The sequence below is a fragment of the Apteryx rowi genome, unplaced genomic scaffold (assembly GCF_003343035.1).
Source record: "Apteryx rowi isolate R43461 unplaced genomic scaffold, aptRow1 scaffold_11, whole genome shotgun sequence".
Classification (NCBI taxonomy): Eukaryota; Metazoa; Chordata; class Aves; order Apterygiformes; family Apterygidae; genus Apteryx; species Apteryx rowi.
The window spans coordinates 6,317,087-6,337,296 of record NW_020447308.1 but is presented as its reverse complement, the minus strand read 5'-3'; the positions used below and the strand labels follow the sequence as shown (position 1 = coordinate 6,337,296).

Sequence of the window (20,210 nt, the reverse complement as noted above, 5' to 3'; positions counted from 1 at the left end):
CTCTGGCGTGTGGGTAATGGACTAAGAGGAGAAGGCTCTCCTCCTCTCCGGGGACCACTTAGCACATGGAGATTAAACACCCGACGGCCCGTGGCTGCTGCTAGGAACAATTGTAAGAGAAATCCTGCTAAGCGCCGGAAGCCTTTAATGCAGACTGCTTAATGCAGATGAAATCTGTGAGGAATGTAGCCGATGAATTATCCGTATTATATTGTTTGTAAATTGCAATTTTTATAACTTGGCCAGATATAGGTGGATTTTCACGGGGGGCACATAAATGTCCCCCTGAGTGTGGGACAGCACTCTGCCAAATTTTAAGCTATTGCTCTATATGTAAAAGGTGTCCCAGCTTGTCAGCGAAAAGAATATAAAAATGTACTTTAACAGGCAAAACCTGCTGCCTTAGCTTACTGATTTAAGAGAAAATTCCCTCCCCCCTGCACCCCAGCAGTGAGTGAGCCTGAAGCTGAAACTGGACATGGTAAATTTTGCATAACAGAAAAGTTGTCAGGAACTTAAAATAGCATCTTATAGTGCAAAATACTAATGTGCAATTTGAACAATGCTGCCGACTACCTGCCTGTGACACAGTTCACATAATCGAAATGATATTTCAGCAGGATCATTTATTAAAGTCTATTTTCAACCTCTTTGTCACCCAAAAAAGTGTTTAATTACAGAAATCCAACCTATTTATTGCTTTGACAGTTATAGGATCTCCCTCATTTGTATGACCTGGGCAATACAACTTGTCTCATGGTTTATTGTCATCATCTTGATACAGTTAGGAAGAAGAAAATTAGCTGCAGTGTGAACGGTGTGGCCTAACCCATCTGCAGCCACTAGCATGGCGGTCGTGTAGACAAAGTTCTCTCGTTCTGAAATCAGAGAATTTGAATGTTGATCTCTCAGCATTTGTGAGAAAATTTGTGAATTTTTGAAAATCTGGGTTATTTTGAGAACAGCCATGGTCCATAAACATGTGTTGGAAACTCTGGGGATAAACCGTCTTACAACATAAACAGTCTTTTGGGTTGGAATCAAGCAGATCAGGAAGTGATTTTACAACATACTGGCTCATTCCGTTAGAAACGTATTGGTATTGCTCGTAATGCCAGCATGTGAGATTAATAGTACTGCTCAGAGCCAAACCTAAAGTAGCGTAAGCTGTCACGGCGAGAGGATTCCCTCTTCATGGACCTTGTTTCGAACCTGTTGCACTCTTGGCTTCTGTCTCCAAAGGTGTTGAAGTGTGCCAGAATGAATCATGTTTGTGCTGTGGGTAGATGTCAGCTCAATACAGGGACTGCAATTCTGCTGTTGGGCTAAGTACAGGGAATAAAAAGGTAATTGATTATTTTAATCTCTTATTCGCCACATCCAGACATATTTTTTAGCTTTTGCTGTTTGTCTTCCTGCTTTATAGTGGCCAGGCCAAGCTTTCTGAACCTAGTCAGATTTCAAAACTGAATTAGAGAAAAAATACAGAGTTTAGTCTGTATTCCATCTTCATTTGTACTCATGTAATCATTCTACAGTAGTACAATTATATTTAGGGGAGAACTTAACCTTAATTTCAAAATAAATTCTAAAATAATCCATGATAAACTTTACCCTCCTAGATTTAGTAAGTTCATTTGATTTCCTGCTTGCCTGTTATAAAGGCTAGTATTTCATTTAAACATTCCAAATTGAGTTTAGAAATGTTCTGGAATATTCATTATTGATTATGAGCTACATTCTGCACTTCATTCTGTTGCAAATTTGCAGGAAGTTCCTTGAAAGCATGGCTTAACTGCAGAGTGCCGTCAGCCAGATTTGGTCCCGGGTTCTCAGACTATGAAAAGCATCCACTTGCCTTTTTGCATCCACTTGCTTTTTTGCATCCGCTTCCTTTTCTCAGCTGTGTCTTCTGCAGAGTGTTTACAAATGTCCCACTGCCTTCGTACACCTAGAATAGGGGACTGGTCACTAGCTTTAAAAATAGACACACGCAGGCCTATGCTAATGAGAACAAAATATGCAGAGACCTTAAGACCACGGACTCTGGTGCTGCTGTGATAGAAGACGCTGTTTTCATATTAATAGTGTACCTGCGCTGTGATGGAAAAGCGCTCTGAGAGCGGTGCTGGCTCTCTCTCATTGGGATAAGTCATTTGATAAATGGCATACCTTCCTTAGTAGTCATTTTATTTATCTGCTAAATTTTCAAACTTGGGTGTTTGCTTCATCTTTGTCCAGCTTGGGCTGCTGCACTAAATTTTGGGTAGCTCTGTTGACCCAGAGCACAGCAACTCCCTGATCATTCCTAGAGGAAATACAGCCTTTTGGGAGTGAAGCAACACGTCCAACRTGGCCTCGTTGCATGTTTGATGTGGACCTACCTGGCCGCGCCGGAACAGGATTGGGGATGCGATGTCACGTGCTGCTGTGGCTCTGGATATGCRGAGCTGCCTGCAGTCAGCCCTCCCCTCAGCAAGACGCCGAGGTTTTGGAGAGGGGTAGGGCTGCAGAAAGGGAGAAAACAGTTTGTGCTGTGTTGAGCGATGTTTCCACCGAGGGATGAATCTTTCACCTGTCATACTATCATATGCAGACAACTGTAATTATGCTTAGGCAACCGGCATCGTCCTTTACAGAGTTATATTCATTTTTATTGGTGGCAATTAATCTCTAGTCATATTTTTGAAGGAGAGAAAGTGAGTAAGTTAGCACGTTTGCCAGGGAATGTTAGCATGTGACCTGAAATATGGCAGCTCCCATTAATGCAGCGTCTCCCCAGGGAGCGCGAGCTATTCCAGACTCATCTCTCGCGGTATTGACAAACACACATGCCGTCTAAAGGGAGCATTTGTACCTCCCTGACAGCACCTCTCTCAGGTTGCCTTTCTTATTGATGGTATCGTTAAAGTCTCTGTATCATTTTGACATCTTTAATGGCATATGCATTTACAGTGTAGCTCCTGTGTAAGCTTTAATCAGCTTTCTGTTCACATGTTGTTGCTGTTATTATTTATCTCTGTTGTGGTAGCGCATAGAGGCTATATCACCAGGAGCAGAATTAGGCTGTGCTAGGCTTGGACTGTAGTTACAAACGGCCGCTCCGTGCCCACAGGAGAAGTGGTGCTGGCGGTCCTGAACTCCGGCTGGCTTCCACGGCTCTGAGGCTACTTTCCCCAGTCTCTCAGGAACTGTCACACACCAGCTAGGATTTGCCACACTGATGTATATAGAGAAATGTGTGGAGGTTGCTGAAGTCTTTGGTTACTTCTGTTTTTTTATTCTCCAGCTGGAAGTACTAGACCCCAATCCCGCAGCTAGTTATGCACTTGAGCAGTCTCACGCACAGGAGTGGTCCTGTTGAGCTCAGTGGAACTACTCGTGTGAATAAGTACTTGGATTTAGCTAATGAACTCCGTATTTCTCAATCTCTGTAAAGGTACAGAGGTTACCACAATGCCAATTTATGAGTTATCACATTATAAATATCACATAATATCCCAGTGAAATTACATAGGTAAAGAATTTATTTGCAACTCCACAGTCTGTCACTGAGCTGTGGGACATGAAGGAAGAGAAAAAAAAACAGGAATTGATAAACTTTGAGCAACAAAGATCGTATTTCCATGTTAGATTACTGCAACATTAAATCAGGTGAGGATGATATTCCAGTATCACAAATTTCACACTAGCACAGTGCCACCAAGTTTCACTCATACCCCACTGCAGTTAATCAGCAGTGGGTGAATTGATGCTGGACGTGATGTCTCTGCCCGTTGTGACTCGAACTGATGACTAAAAGCAGAAAATCTTTGCTGTCTGAGATAAAGGCTTAAATCTACCAGAGACCAACTCATCAATAGGTGTATATGATCCCACCACTAGAGAGACAAGACATTAGCTTATACACTCATATCACAGCTTAGGTTCAGAACCATGTAGAGAACGATGGTCAAAACCTGCTCGCGGTTGTAGGAATGTAAAAAGGAGTCCAGCGACTGCCGCGGTTGTATCAGGCATTGTAAATGAGACACAGTGCAAACCCCATCTCTTTGTAATCCTATCCCTATCGTTTTTTTCCTTCTCTTGCATAAGTGTTCAGATGTACTTTAATCCTCATTTTTATGTCATCTCCCTAATAAATCCCCATGAAATTCATATTCTTAGTATCTATCTGGTATGCCAAGCTGTTTTATTTCATAGATAATTAAAACATTTTGGCCAGCTACTTTGGGCTAAACATACTGAATGTTGCAATGTGTGATCGATGATGCCTTGTACTTAGAACCCCCTGGAAAATCTATCTAACTGCCAGCTGGTTTTCTGGTCACTGTGGGCTTCTTTTATTGTCCAGATTTGGGTATTTTATGATATTACAACCAATTAAAAGAATTTCTGCTCTTTCCTGGAGCATTTTGTTCTTCCTTTCGGTTAGATCATAGAGTGAAATTAGGTACAGGGAGAAAGCAAGCATGTGACCAAAAACATAAATAGTAAATAAGTGTTCATGCAAGACTGACTTACATAAATGCTATGAAGTATTACAAGGGAGTTGTGTTTGGGGCAGACAGTGTAAATGCAAAACAAGATGCTTAAGCTGATGGTGGGAAATAGTCTTCCCACCCTATAAAAGGTTTACTTTCTCCTTCACTTTCTTTCTAAGTGAAAAACACAAACCAAACAGACAAATCTGACGGTTGGAGCACTCATCTGAGACATGGGAGACCAAGGCATAAGTCTCATTTCCTAATGAGTATTGTCTATCCATACTAAGCAACTTAATTGCGACTGGAATCCCGTCAGCCCAGAGCACCTCTCAGCCTGGCAGCCAGGGCTCCCACGGGAGGTGTGGTAAGGCAGGAGTCAAGTCCCTGATTCAGGCAGGGCAAACTGTGATTCTTGTATCCGCTTCCCCAGCCAGAGGGCTAGTGCCTGTTCTGGTTCAGGTTTTTACCCTCTGCAGAGGCGCAGAACTGCATCCCTTGATTTGCAAGTTCTGCAGAAAAACAAATCAGCATTTGTGGAAGAGAAATTGCTGGTGAACTCAATCAGCTCCAGCAGATTTGCTCCCTGCCCCAGAAAGCTTACAGAGTCTTACTGAGAGTCTGTGTGCAATAAAGATAGATCTGCTCTTCCCACAGATTCTCAGTAATAATTTAAGACTTATAAAGAGTAAGATTTTGTTTGCTTGGCTCCCAGTGCTGTTAGTGAGGATCTATCAATCCTGTTTACAGCTGTGGGAAAAATGAGGCCAAGCAATAAGCTTGTGTGAGGCACAGGCAGGAGTGTGCACAGGGGTATGTTGCACACTGGTGTCTGCAGGGCACAAGACCACGTCTCTCTGCACATGCATCCGGCAAGCCCTTGTAGGTCCTCTTGGAGACGGAGGCACTGGAATTGTGTCTTCCCATGGGTTCCTTTTGGCCTTTAACACTGTTGCTCAAGAAATGCATGTTTGTAAATTGAAGATCAGAATATCCTCTAACTGAAAAATGAGCATCCCACCTCAAGAAAAAGGACAACAAAATTACCTAAATTACCTCAAACATATAGGCAAGAGCTTCTGACATGGGTGGGCTTTGCATTTACGTTGCTAAGGCTGGAAACAGAGATCCTGGCCTGAGGAGTAGTAATAGCCACCTATGGATTAGTTTACATGTTTGCACACAAGAGAGTTTGTCAAGACAGTTACGTTGCTGAGATTACACACTCATTTCCCATGTGGCAGCGGATTTTACACTGGTAGAAGATTTTTCGCCGTTACAATTGAAACCAACTCTCTGAGTGCAATAAAATATACTGGAAAATGATCTGTAACCATGTCTTTGCCAGAGATTTTGCCAGCAACTCTGTTCTGAATGACAATTTCCTTGCACCCTTGACATAGCTGTATTAACAGAACTGTTAGCGGAGGGTAGGAATTCTGAAGAAATCCCTGGTTTTTGCTGACCTTTAGCTGAGGAAATCTTAACCTCTGGGTGTTTGGTTTCAGCCGTTTAGTATGCATACGTATTAAATGGGTGTTTTGCAGGTGCTGATTACTGTTTTTATGGCAAATCAGGATCAAGCTGTTTCTGTAAGGCTGACTTCTCCCTCGTCTTGCATACTCAATGAAAGGCTCTTGCTCTGYGGTCCGCAAAGAAGGAGTCTGGGGGAGGCAGGACTGTCGTGAGAAGGTTTCTCCCGGCGCCTGAACGTACTCTGTGGGGAAGCTCCCCTCCAGGTCAATGGCCACAATCCCTTCTCTAATGCTGGCACATACTGGACTATTGCTAGCACAGAAATTACCTGACATACACACTCCTTACCTTCTTCCGTAAGCCTGCGGTGGGTTTAAGCAAAGCCTCATGAAATCCCAGTCTCTAGCGGTATTTTTTCCCCTCCCACCTCTTTACTCCAGAAAAAAAAAAAAAACACCAAAAGAGAAAACCTTTTTTAGATTATCATACTTATTATCTTATGGGAACAGTGCAAAGAAACAATATTTGATGACATTATTAAATCTACAGGACTTGCTTGGCATTTCTACCCCCCATTAAGCTACGCTGCAGTCAGGATGTGATCCTCTGCATCTAATTCCACTATAAATTCATTCCTTCCAGCTATCTAAGAGCACTAAGAAACAGGATATTAAAAGATTTAGGTCCTGATCTAATAAGGGTGTTAAACAAGTCCTCAAATTTAGGCATGTGACTAGCGCTGTTGTCTCCTTGCATGCTAAAGCACCTTGCTGGATTGGGGGGTAGTATTGAAAAGTTTGAGGGCCCTTGAGGAAGTTTCTGGCATTAACAGTGCTTGCCAGCCTGAGCAGAAGAGGTCGGGATGAGCTGCCTGCGATGCACTTACCTGATCATCTCAGTAAGTGAACGTGTCTTTCACAGGTTGCGACAGCGATCACTGGGGACCCCACTGCAGCAACCGCTGCCAGTGCCAGAACGAGGCCCTCTGCAACCCTATCACGGGCGCCTGCGTCTGCGCGGACGGGTACCGCGGCTGGCGCTGCGAGGAGCTCTGTGACCCCGGGAGCTACGGAAAGGGCTGCCAGTTTAAATGCCAATGTCACAACGGAGCTACCTGCGACCATAAAACGGGAGAATGTCACTGCGCTCCCGGATACACAGGGGTATTGTAAGTTCAATGACAGGTGCATTTCACTCTGCATCATTTAACAGCCTTGTTTTGACTGCCTTTAATGCAATGAGTAATTGATAAAATTTACGCAATCGATATATTATCCTCTTTCCTTTGTAATCAGGTAACAGAATTTCAGGGAGATTGAAGAAAGGAATTCTCTTTTTTGCTGCTAATTATATCTGTCTGCATAGCAAAATAAAATTTGGTGCTTAAGTGAACTTAAAAATCCTTGATATTTTCCAGCTCATACAACTATAGCTGTTCCTAATTTCAGTATGTGAATACAATCCAAATTACAGTTCAGTTTTTATAAGCAATTGGACATTCTACTCATTAGCTCTATCAAATGGGACTTACCATCCCCAATTTATTTGACTTTCAATCTAACTGAGGAAGCATTACTGTTAAGTATATCAGCTTACTATCGAGGGGGTAAATTTTTAGCATAGTGAGCAGGGATTTAGCGGTGTGACTCCTATTAACTTTAACGAGAATCATGTAGCTAAATCCCCATATACCGCACTGAAAGTTTACCAGTAGGATTCACAAAATCTGCATATTAATTTTAGGACAGCAAGCAATAGTTTCTTTTTAAAAATTGCCCACAGTGTAACATCTGTTTTCATTAGAGATCTTTCAGTAGTTTCAGAAGTAATTATGGTTTTCAAAATTATTTAAAGGGAAAAGAGAATTTAGTCACTGAACTTGGTTGGAGATCTATTACTGGTGTCTTAATACTTTTGCAGTTTAATATTATTTGTTGGCCTGCACTAAAGAGAGGATAAATAATAAAGAGAGTATTAACCTGCATAAATAAGTTATATACCTTCTGAATATTTCATTTAGTACATGATTTCCTCATAGCCTTATGACCTCAGCCCCGTCAGCACTCACTGCTAGAGACTGTGCTTGCTATTAGGAGTGGTCCCACTGACATTAGTATGTCTGGTCTCAGCAGTAAGTATTTGCAGGGCCAACCACTGATGTGTAGYGTGAACATCCTCATCAAGAGAGATAGCTGGGAGAGGGGAAGAACCATCTGTACTTTGGGAAACTGGAATCAGAGGAAGAAGCGATGCTGAAAAGCGCCAATGTGCAAAGGCCTAAAAGTCACTGTTTTTTCCAGGGACTAGCCTTACATTGGCCCCCTAGGTATTGAGAGAGACCCAAAGAGTTTAAATAGCCTTTAAATGATGCTGAGTTCTTGCCAGCCCTTAATACACTGTAAATGTGAACATTTTGTAGCAGTTGGAGAAACTTCAAGCATTTTAATCCCATCCTTTTGTTTTATCTGCAGTTTGTTTTATTGCTGTGTCGCATAATTCACATTGAGGGCTTCATCCCGCAACACTTACTTACATGGGCTGTTTTTATGGATATGAGCTGTCCTGTTGACATGGGTGGAATCTGGTACCTGCATAACGATTACACACATGCATCAGCCTTGCAGGACTGGGTCACTGGCACATAAATAAAAAATAAATGGCACAAAAATAAAAGAAATCTTGGTTAATTGGTAATGCCAGCTGACGCTTCCTGAGCTTTTCGTGATTTATGTAAGGACTCCCATGATGGCTTGTGGTGTAGATTTTCCTCATTTAAAATTTCCTGCAATTTTTTGAAATAATCACTTTGTTTTTGTGTCTTCTCTCTCCACCAAGCTGTGAAGAGCACTGTCCCCCCGGCAGTCACGGAGCTCAGTGCGAACTGCGCTGCCCCTGCCAGAACGGGGGAGTCTGCCACCACATCACTGGGGAGTGCTCCTGCCCGCCCGGATGGATGGTATGCAGCTTGTTCTTACTCATCCCTCATTTGGGGCTTGGGATAAGAAGTTCACTGTCGCAACAGGGACCTTCCCATGGGCTCGTGGTATATATCTACTATTACTTGTCATGTCTTGAAGTTGGAACCAGTTTGAAAGTGGGACCTCCTTCGTTGTGTGTGTGCAGCACTTAGCAGACAGGCCTCCAGTCCATGACTAGTAGCTACCATCATACAGTTAAACAAACAATAGTAAGACGAAGAGTGACTGCCCGTTACACATCTGTGTGGGAGCAGAAGAGAGAAAAAATGTGGTCTCTGCATCACAGTTCCTTGGAACATCCCCTGCACCATCGCACACTGCCCTCGCGCAGGATGCAGTACTCAAAGTTCAGCTGAACATTGCCGAAAGCACTGCACTGGTTTCCTTTCAGGAGAGAGGGAGAGGGAGAAGGCAAGGGGAATTCAGTGGCTCAAGCAGTCATTAATGCGGAAGGAATATACATGGGGACACAGAGTCCAGTTCAGTGTCCTGTCCTTACTCAGGCATAATTCCCATTGATTGCAATAGATTTGTCTGCATCAGGGCTTGCCCTGGAGAGAGCAAATTACCCTAACCTTTAAACCTTTGTGTCAAGAAAGCAAGGCCAAACATTTTAAAAGCCCTCAACTTTATCAATAATGTGATAATTAAGTCTCTCGGGGTTTGCCAAGTCTCAAAGGCACACATACCATTTAGCTGTGTTAAGTTTCCTGGCATTTTTCCCACACCTGACAATTAGTCTCTTGGCAGTCTTGCTGGATTTTAATGCAAACAAGTCCTGTGATTTTTCTAGTACATGCAAGACCCTGAAGATCATCACACTCTATGGCTTATAACATGGACCCTAATCCCTTTGAAACCTTTGGGGGCTGAGAGAAAAGTCTGTTCTTTCAGATTAGTATAGCAAATGCTGCCTCCATTTAACTTTTCAAGAATGTTTGATCACGGAGCTACTTTTAGGTAAAAAGTAGCAACCATGAGATTCAGGTGGCTTTAAGACAGGAACACCAGAGAAGAGCATCCCCGCACAACCTTTTTGGTGGAAGCTGTATACTGAGAAACTCTCTATTACTGGACAGTCACAGCCAAAATGATGATGGTAGTATTACCTTTCAAATGACAGAGTAGGCAAAACTATTCAGAAACTAAGTAAGAATGTGGAACCTTACCCTGACTGACATTCAGTGGAGACAAAAAAAATGTTCTTTCCTAAAGAATAGTGGAGCTAACCCAAAAAGGAAGCAATTCATCTATTTTTGGGGGCCTATCAGGCCATTCTGCCATTATTCCTAAGCATTAGTCGATAAAGTGATTAACATCAAAACATTACTTTGGGGATATTTTTTTCAGCTCCCCTAGTATTCTGCAKGCTAATATCTCTGAGGATCTGAATTGTTTTGCTGGACTCTTCCTTACTTGTATTTTATCAGGAAGTTTTCTCTTTTTTTGCAAAGTTACAAAATCACTAAAGAGATTAAATGATATCAGAATTGAGCAGGAAGCTTATTGAGGTCTTTTAGGGTGCTGAGTAGACCCTAAAGAAGAACCACAGCACTGGGGCTGCACAGCTCTTGTGGTCGTGTATACTGGCCCACTTCTGCCCTGCTCCTTGCAGCTTGGACTTTCTTCTCTGCATTTTTAATGGCCTAGAGAGACTTTCCTGAAAACTGTTTTGTTGGCTGCTCCATCCCCAGAGAAACCCTGGAGTTAACAATTGATGTTTGAAACAAGCATAACTGAAAATTGAAGAGAGAGAGCAAGTATTCTGGGGGAAGAAACTGAAATTATAAGTAAAAGCACTCAGCCTGTAAATTTTGAGGTTTTAAGTATAAAGAGTCTCTCCAGGGTTTTAATGGAAAGCCAGTAATTCAGTGCGCAGAGTAAAAAGAAAAAATATTTTTTCATGCTATAGATTTAACTATTGGTGGTTGCAATGGTTTGCAAAGTGAGACGTTAGTGGTCTGTAAATGAGCAGGAGAGATGGGATTGCTAGACTGTGTTCATTTTATTTCATGCCATGGATAGTCTTTCTTTGACATCAGGAATTTTACTTGCTGATTTTGAGTCTTGAGACTGCGTGTATGTGCTGTATATGCCATCATGCTGGAGGTAGAGAATTCTCCCTAGATTTATACAAGTGGAAACCCACTTGGATGTTATTGCTGCTGGATGAGCTTCAACTTTTATCCTTTCCTGGGGTAGAGACATGGGACTTATTAACTGCAGCTCAGTTCCCTTAGGGGCTTTGCCGCCCATGGGGTATGCAAGGCTAGGCGACAAGTTGAGCAGGAGGAAGTTCTGGGGTTCTTTGGTTCTTCCTTGGATCTGCAGTCTTCAAAGGCTGGCTCTTTCATTACTTGCAACGTCCCTGTCCTCCCCCTTCCTCCCACCCAGTGCAGGGTCTCCCAGAAGCATAAGAAATTATACAAACTATTTCCTGTGAGATTTTACCATCCTATGAGTTTTTCACCATGGGGATGGTGGCTAACAGCATATACTGTTGAGCTAGTCAGGAAAATGTGGCTTCCAGTATTCTACTAGGTTGGGCTTTTTCTACTTCTCTGTGTTTGTGGGTGTCGGTGTTAGCGGGTGGCAGCTTTAGGGCCTAATCAACAATTTACAGGTTTAATTCTACATGCCTTTCTCATTTCCAATATTAAATTGTCCAGGCACTCTCAGGAAGTGGGGTGGGAGGTTAAATTTGCTTGTTACAATGCTTCTTAAAACCTCTTTTGAAGGACTAGATCACCGTGCTGGGAAAGCAGTGATGTCCCTTTCCAGGGCAGAACATTTGTCGTTGGCAGCACACCCTGATGCCAGGTCCCATTCTGGATGCTTTGCATCACGGTGCCACGTTAATACAATCCAGTCTGCTAATGTCCTCATTTCTTTGTTCTCATTTTCTGGGCTTTTACCTCCAGGCTTTATGAGCAAACTATAATTTTTTTTGTGTGTGTACTTGATAGAACAAGTTGCCCAGGGAGGTTGTGGAGGCTCCATCCTTGGAAGTGTTCAAAACCTGACTGGACATGGTCTTGGGCAACCTGCTTTAGGTGACCCTGTTGAGCAGGGGGGTTGGAGCAGATGATCTCCAGAGGCCCCTTCCAACCCCAACTATTCTGTGATTCTGTTTACTTTACTTTTTGTCATGGATTTTAAAAATGGGGGGGAGGGGTTAAATGGGAAAATGGAGCGGAAAAAAGATCTTTTCTGTACTGCAAAATGGTAATAATATAGGAAACAATGTCAAAAGCAGAGGCTGATTAGATCAGGGCCTTAAAAAAGGTGCTGATGGAGTGAGCTTTGCTGATTAGATGCATGAGCAGCGGGAAACGTTGGTCTGACATTTGATCCTCCAGAGAGGGATGTTTTAGGTTCCCTTAGTACATATTAATGCAAAAAGTACGCCTAAAGATTCTCTTGGCTCCAGGGGGATGCATCATAGAGTATTGCTTTCTCATCATTTGTTGATAGAAATCCTGTTCCTTTTGAGACATGAAGGGAGAAAATATTTATTATCAAGATAAATGGATACTTACATTTTCAGATATATAGTGTTGTGTATTACTCAAGCCCAGAGACACCATTTTTTTAACACTGTAATCTGAATGTTCTTGAACTGAGGCCAACCTGTCTATTTTACAGCCAAGGAGCCACCTATCACTGGTTTGGAAAGGCCTGAAGTATCTATTTTATGATTACATTGAAGAGCAGCCTCTCCAGTTTGGGGCCGCTGATGTTCCTAAACTTCCCAAGCTGTTGAGAGGGGAACCCCGAGGAGCGACAGCAGCCATTAATGTTCCCTTTTTATGTTTTATGCAAGATTTATCTAATCCGTGCTTTGTTCAAAACTCAGAGCCCCTGGGGCTTGGCTAGGGAAAAATACTTCTGAGAGATTAAAGCAAATAATAATAGGGGCAGGCAAATCCCATTTCTATCCGACACTGCACTGTGCGTGGCACTGGCAGCAGTGCCGCTTGCTACAGTTACCAAACATTTTCCATTATAGGACCCCATCTTCAGATCACAGCTCTGCCAGACTTTACTTGTTTTGGCTGAAATTATTTAGATGGATGCCAGCCTCAGCCTGAGGTGAGGGAAAAATAGTGTTTGCTCATGTAAAAAAATATGTATGACTTGTAAGAAAGTCTAGGGAAATCCTTGCAAGACCTTGACACTTGGCAGGGGACATTATGTGATATTTGGGGGGAAAATCACCTGAATTTGGCAGGTTAATTCCCCAAAGACGCAACCAGTGGTAAGGATTCTCTGCCTTGGGGCCGAACAACTGGGACAAGACTTACCAAGCAATTGCCTCTCCTGATGACCAGAGCCAGGATGCACAACAAGAAGAACAGACTCTTCTCCACTTTCAGGGATAGCTGGACAGGGAGGAGAAGGAGGAAACCAGTCACAGATTTGGAGCTGGATCTGGGTGAAAGAGAGGGCAAAAAGGGAGTCTGCCACAAGAATTTTGGGTGAACTGGAAGAAAGAGGCAGAAAGGCAGAGGGCTGGGAGCGTGAAATGGGGGAAGGAGGTAGCAGCTGAGATGTGGAGTTGAGGCAGGTCAAGGACTGAGATATGGTGCCAAGACTGGAGATAAGGAACTAGAAGGATGTTGGATGATGTGTCCAGCCAGTGTTCAGGGATTAGGCTGGTTTTCTACTGCAAAATCACTTCTGACCCAGAGGCTGCTGCATTGCTGGTGTTGCTGATGGACTGGCAATATTTATAGCCCTTCTAGGGCAATCCATGTGTTAGACAAAGTGGTGGCAGGTGTCATCCTGTGCTGCTTGAAGATGAGTGCGGGAGCTGGGTGAGGGTGGAGGGAATGAAGGGGGTAGGATTTGAAGAGTAGTACAGGGCTGCTCCAGCAGCCAGCCTTGATCCCCTGGGGATGAATGGGAAAGCCTCAGTGAAGCTATCTGCATGGGGGAAACCATCACAGACTATCACAATTAGCAGAACCTCACCCTCCCAGGGTACCTTCTCCAGCAGCTCCCCACTTCCCAAATGTTCACTTTGCGACACTTACCCACGTTCAGTCCAACAAATTTTCAGACTCCCCATTTCACAAAAACCTGCCAGCCCACAYAGAGCTTTGTAGCCTTCTCTAATTGCCTTTAACTTCTCCCAAGCCCTCCTGCCTCTATGTTCAATATTCTGCCACCCCAGCTGCAGTTTCCAGGGAAAATCCAAAGAAGGAAATTATCATTGACTGTCCAGTGGAAAGAAAAATCCCTTCTGGAGATTTGGTAGAAAGGCATTTACTCTGGCAGCAGAATTTTGAGACTGTCTTGAGACCATCTTAAACAGAAGAAATACTGCCAGTACAATTAGATCCAGTTTTAGCAAGAAGGACAATAAATATCGAGGCTGCATATAGAAATTCATTGCATCATGACTGTTGACTGAAATATTGCTCTTTCTGCAACCCTACCAGGGGCTGGTGTGTGCGCAGCCATGTCCTCCTGGAACATTTGGAATTAACTGCAGCCAGGATTGTCCATGCCACAATGGAGGACACTGTGACCCTGTGACAGGAAAATGCCTCTGTACAGCCGGGTATATGGGAGACAGGTAAAAGATTAACCAAAACCCCAAAGCCTTTTGTTTTAACCATGGACTGGCAATATTTATAGCCCTTCTAGGGCAATCTTGCTCTCTGAAAGGCAGTGTTATATCTCTATTGCTGCAATTAGGTTCATCCTTCTGAAGCAGTTCAAGCATTATAAATGTGGCAATGTTATTATTTTTTATTGGCAATGCTCTCCATTTACAGTTCTTTTAATGTAACTTTTAAAATTTAATGGATTAAATTTAATTGAGATATTTACAGTGATAAATTTATTAGAGAGCATTACATGTTTACAAGATATGTAAATGAACCATATTTATTCAAATTAATATCCTCAAGAGTAAGCAATGCAGCAGTTTAATGTTTCCATCAGCCCCTCTGTGCTGCTGCAGAACTGATCCATCTCAGACAGCAACAAAAGGTGATAAATCCTCAAAATTTATAAATGAGAGGGTTGAACCATAAATCAGTCTGAGAAGATGATAATATTGTTTTACAAAGGTGTCATGGATTTAGCAAAGTGACTACACAGCAAAGTCAAGGTGTGATTGTAGCACATGCTGGCTTAGCCTTCTAGCTAATCCTGCTAGCAGGGCTAACAAGGATGAGGAAGATGCAGTAAAATAAGCTTTCATATGCAGCTTTCACTAGCAATTGGACTGTGTCACCAGGATTTCCAGAGATCCTGGACACAGCTAGCTAGTGTTCGCTATGCTAATGCCCTTTCTCCTCTATCTTCCTTCCTTTTATTAGCTAGAACAAGAGGTATGTATAGGTACTATACAAGTACAGGTATGCTGCCATATGCTACAGTTACACATTTATGCAGCAAAGCTCACTGTAACTTCTCATTTCTTGCCTCATTGTGTAATCATCAAGTTTTTAAAGCACACAAACAGACCGGTCTCAAACACCATTCTGGAGCTCAGAAGGCTGCATGCTGTCCCGTTAAATGTGGATGCTCGTTGTTTCCATTTCATCGACAGCAGTAATTGGCAAGGGGCTTTGGAGACCATGTCAGGAATTGCATGTGGTTGAAGATGTTAGAAATGTTAATTATTTCAAATTAATTTAATGGAGGAGACATCACTGTGTTTCTCTTCTCCCATCCTCCATTTGAAGAGAGCGATGTTGGGGTCCCAGGGATACATTGCTAGGGTACCATGTAATTATTGTCGCTAGTGATAGTCTTCTTTTCCTTCGGACACAGTTTTCACTGCAAGAAGCAACTGTGCAGGCTGAACGCTTGTCCTGGTGGCCACACTTCAATCACAAACCATCCTCAGTCCTGGCCACACTCAGGCAGGCTCACGGAGGCCCTCTGGCTCTAGGTCTCCTCATCTGGTTGTTGCAGACCCAGATCGATTTCTGGCTGTAGGTGAATCAACAGCAGTTGAGCTGTAAGGAGCTCCCAGCCAACAGCCTGCAGCTGAGCCAGCTTCTTTGCTCAGCTGCCAATAAAGCCCCAGCCACGAGGGAGGACATGCAGCAGAAGGGCTGGCTCTGTGACAGGAACATGCTGTGGGGGAAGGATAGAGCCGCCCTACTGCACTCCAGCAAAAAAAGTAGAAGGAGGTCGGTTGGGGACTAGGAAGGGAGAGGGCAAGTAGAAAACAGAAGCTCCAGTTCTGCCTGCTGCCAAAAGCAGAGGTGTTTGCCCACTGAGCCACCTCTGAGAGAGGCACTTCAGGTCTGTACTTGAATGGACGGGAGGGAGGTTTGGACTCCAAAGGGGGACGTGACCTGAGGAGACTGAGAGAAGGAGGGAGGGAGAAAGGAAAGAGAGCTCTGCTGGAAGAGGAGGAAAAGAAACCAACGGAAGGGCAGGTTGTGGACCTGCACCCAAGCAAAGCCCTTGGGGATGGTTCACCTGCCCCCTCCTGGAGCAAGGAGTGTAATATAGACACAAGAGAGAGGAAGAAGAGCCAAAATGTGGGAGTGTGAAAGGATGACTGAGAATAAGAGAGAGAGGTGAAAGGACAGTTCTGAAAGTTTTTGTAGCAGCAAGGAAAGCTGGTATTAGCCTGGAAGTTCCTCTCATTTGAGGTGGCTCTCAGAAAGTTTAAACATGTTTATCTAATCAGCCTGTAATGAGGGAAGTGAAACCTTGGGCCCATTACATTCAATCGGAGTTCTGCCTCTTGCTCGGACCAGACAGCGCGCTGCCAGTAATGGTTTGTTCTGAGCAGGCACATGTACCTCTGCCTCGCTCTTAACTACAGCTGGCTAATGGTAAATTGCCCATTGATTGCAGTGATGGCAGGAGCAGGCACAAGGTTTTAAAAAAAGGCTAAATTGCTTTCCTTAGTTATGTGTTCATACAGCATGGACGATGAGACAGATTAGTCAGCACTGTTTTAGTTTAATGTCTATTTTACTTTCTGAATCTTGTGTAACTATGGCAGTGTTACAATATAATTGCAAGTAGAGCAAAAAAATGCTGCTGCCTAACAAAATAATATTTTATTTGAAATTTTAAAAAGCACTGGAAAATATTCTTACTAATAACAGATTTTGTGAATAACAATAAAAAGTAAACACATGTTATTGACTATTATCCTTAATTGTCAATAAATGCTGTATAAGACTATGGTCTGTCATCTTGTACAGCAGATAATAACATATAGTTAGATAAATATTAGTGGAGATGAAATAGTCATAAAGGTCTGCGGGAACATAACTGCCACAGTTTGTTCCCTACCTGTTTTCCAGGAAGATGCAGTGCACTAAATATCTCTAGTAAATTGACAAGCTTTATTGATAACTCCAGGCAGCTTTGTGCCGGCTGAAATGACTGGAGCTGTCATGTAAATGTATGTTTTGTAAACTGCAAAGGAATAATAGCAAAAGCACAGCCAGAAGCTGGGGATGGGGTGTCTAAGAATTCATTGGCTGCCAGGAAAAGCGAACATACTGTTTTAGCTTTGTTTTCCATATTGCCATTAAACCCAAAGATTGAATCTTAGCAGAGTAAACACCACATTTTTTTTATGATAATATGAGCAGACTTCTCTCGTTTTGCTTGTATCTGTATCTCATGTCTACAGACTGGTGATCCCCAGGATCACCATTTAGTGGACTTTGGCTTTTAGTTTTTGTCTGTGCTACATGAGTGCAATCGTTGCTTTAAAAATAAACAAACACGAAAGCCTAAAAAATCTTGCAGCTTTATTCTGTGAAAAATATTTCTTTGGAAAAAATGTAGGTGTGTGTACTAAGTTCATCGGTTAAGCAGGCTGTCTTATGTTTAATATTTTGTGAAATTGCTTCCATTAATTCTACAGGTGACAGCCATATTATCCTATCCCAACCCAAATAATTATAGTACATATTAAAGTTTGGTGGATATTATAATACCAATCTCCCCAGATAGGCAGAAAGCAATGTAAATTAAACAAGAAACATAACTAGGGCTTAGCAGCTCATTTTGTAATTTAATTGAACAATGTATCTGGTTGTTAATGGTGTTATGGACACATTAGATTGATATGTTGCAAAGGAAAGATGTTTAAGTAGAAAGCTAATTCCTGCTGTGATTATTCTTATGTTCCAGAGGAGTCGTTATTAGTATTCTTTGTATAAAATTCATTAGCAGTAGCTGCTTGATCTCCAAATAAATAAGTTGGTTAAATTGTTAGTAGAAAAGGGCTAATTATGTAAATGGATTAGGTCGTCAATATTTCATTTCCAGATGCTTTTCTCCCTGCTAGGTGATGCTTCATCTTCTATAAATATAGAATGATATAGTACACTATTGACTAAGTATTCATCTCGTTGAGTACAGTGCTCTCCTGCTAACTAGTGGAGCTGCATATGGCAATGGAGGCATCAGGCATCTTACTATGTTCTTCATTGCATTTCATTTGCTTTAAGTGTTTCAGTCCTAATGTCACCCGTTCTTTGCTGGTGATTTCCTTTGCGGCTGAACTCCCCTGCGACTGGCAGGGCCAGCAGCCGCGGCCGCCGGGCGATCCCCCGGGCACCTTCCCTTCCAGCTGTCGCTTGCTCCTCTCTCTTCGGATCTCGTGTGAACTCCCGAACTTGACTCCTGTCACATGTTATGTTTGATGCAATTAAATCACTAGCTAGACCTTTTGCTTTGTTCATATATTTTTAGTAAAGCGTGATCGTCTGAAGCTGTGAAAGTAATACTCTTGTTATATACTGACTGTGTTCATTGCGGTTTTGCCTGGCTTGCATCGCCCATTCATCTTTTATTACTGATCATTATATTAACTCTCACCTGCAAGCTGTGAAATGACCTGCAGAAAGACGTTTAACAGACACCTCTATCCATGGAGTTTATAGTATATACTTTAATCGATGCACAGGATTAAATTAATGCTGATAGGCAATTTCCAATATCTGGTATCCATGCGATAAGGGAATTGGGCTTTGGGGGATTTTTTTTTTTTTTCATTAACTGAAAAGGCATATCTGTATTTCACGGTGGATCATGTAAACTGTAGTACTGACTCATTGCAGAATTTTGAAACCACTGAATTATGTCAAGCACAGAAGCACTTGCTTTCTTTAGGACTTTAGTTGAGCTTTTCCAACTAGGAGATATTATGATCTCTTAAACTGGTTGTATAGGACGATGAAACAGACTTTTTAGCAGATTTCATAATGTATCCAATAGGGAAATATTTTAAACAGTGCATAGAAGGTGCAATTTAAAACAATCTGTGTCTAATGTTTGCAGGTTCCATTTTTATGTGTATCAAGTATTACAAATGTTGGCAATTCTGGAGAAGATACTACACTAAGGAGAGTGAAAGTGATTTGTCTTGAGGTTTTATACTACTGAGCATCCCTGGAGTAAGAGATGAAAAGCAAATTTTAGATGCAAACAGCTGCAATTATTCAGAACAGACATGAAAGACAAAGGAGTAGATGTTCTACCGGTATAAAGCAGGTCCAACAACAGCATAGAGGGAAAGTAAAACTATACTTTGCTGGAGAACATTTTATTTAATATTGCTTAATAGATCACATCATTATCACTCTGAGAGTACCATATGCCTTTAAAGAAGGTGTGCAATCCTTCTGTAATGAGGAGAAATCAAACAGATGAGGTGTTTTTTTGTGTTTTTTTTTTAAACTATCTCAATGTATATCAAGTTTTCATGGTTCATGAATGGAATTATCAAGGTCCTGGAAATAAGAATGCACTTGGACAGAAATAATTGGAAAGAAATTAATACACTTTCAGTTAACAGCAATTTACATGCCCAAGATAGCATATCACCCCAATGATTTCATCAGTTCAGTATATCACTTAATTGAGCTATGATTTTATGCTTAATTCATTAGCAAAAACATTCCCATGTAAAAGTCATAAGCAGACTACATTATAATATTTGACTGGATCTTGACTCACATATTTCGTTGCAGGTGTCAAGAAGAGTGTCCTATTGGGACATATGGCTTTCAGTGCACTCAAAGATGTGACTGCCAAAATGGTGCAAAGTGCTACCATGTAAATGGAGCATGTATGTGTGACCCTGGATTTAAAGGGATATATTGCCAAGAAAGAGTGTGTCCAGAAGGGTTTTATGGCCTCAGATGCGACAAGAGATGTCCTTGCAGTATTACCAACAGTCTCAGGTATGTTCATCATATTATGTACTAGTACGGGGACTGGTCAAATAAAAGCATTGGAAAAAATTTGCATTTGACCAAACTCACTC

General features: G+C 42.2%; 1 protein-coding gene across 1 annotated transcript in view; it reads left to right on the top strand.

Annotated features, from left to right (window-relative positions):
- Positions 1 to 20,210, top strand: part of MEGF11 (multiple EGF like domains 11) — a 294,124-nt gene that overhangs the window by 186,596 nt on the left and 87,318 nt on the right. The window contains exons 6-9 of the mRNA XM_026074925.1: positions 6,882 to 7,128; positions 8,796 to 8,916; positions 14,383 to 14,519; positions 19,915 to 20,127. Coding sequence (XP_025930710.1) covers positions 6,882 to 7,128; positions 8,796 to 8,916; positions 14,383 to 14,519; positions 19,915 to 20,127 — 718 coding nt within the window. The remainder of the gene's footprint in view (positions 1 to 6,881; positions 7,129 to 8,795; positions 8,917 to 14,382; positions 14,520 to 19,914; positions 20,128 to 20,210) is intronic.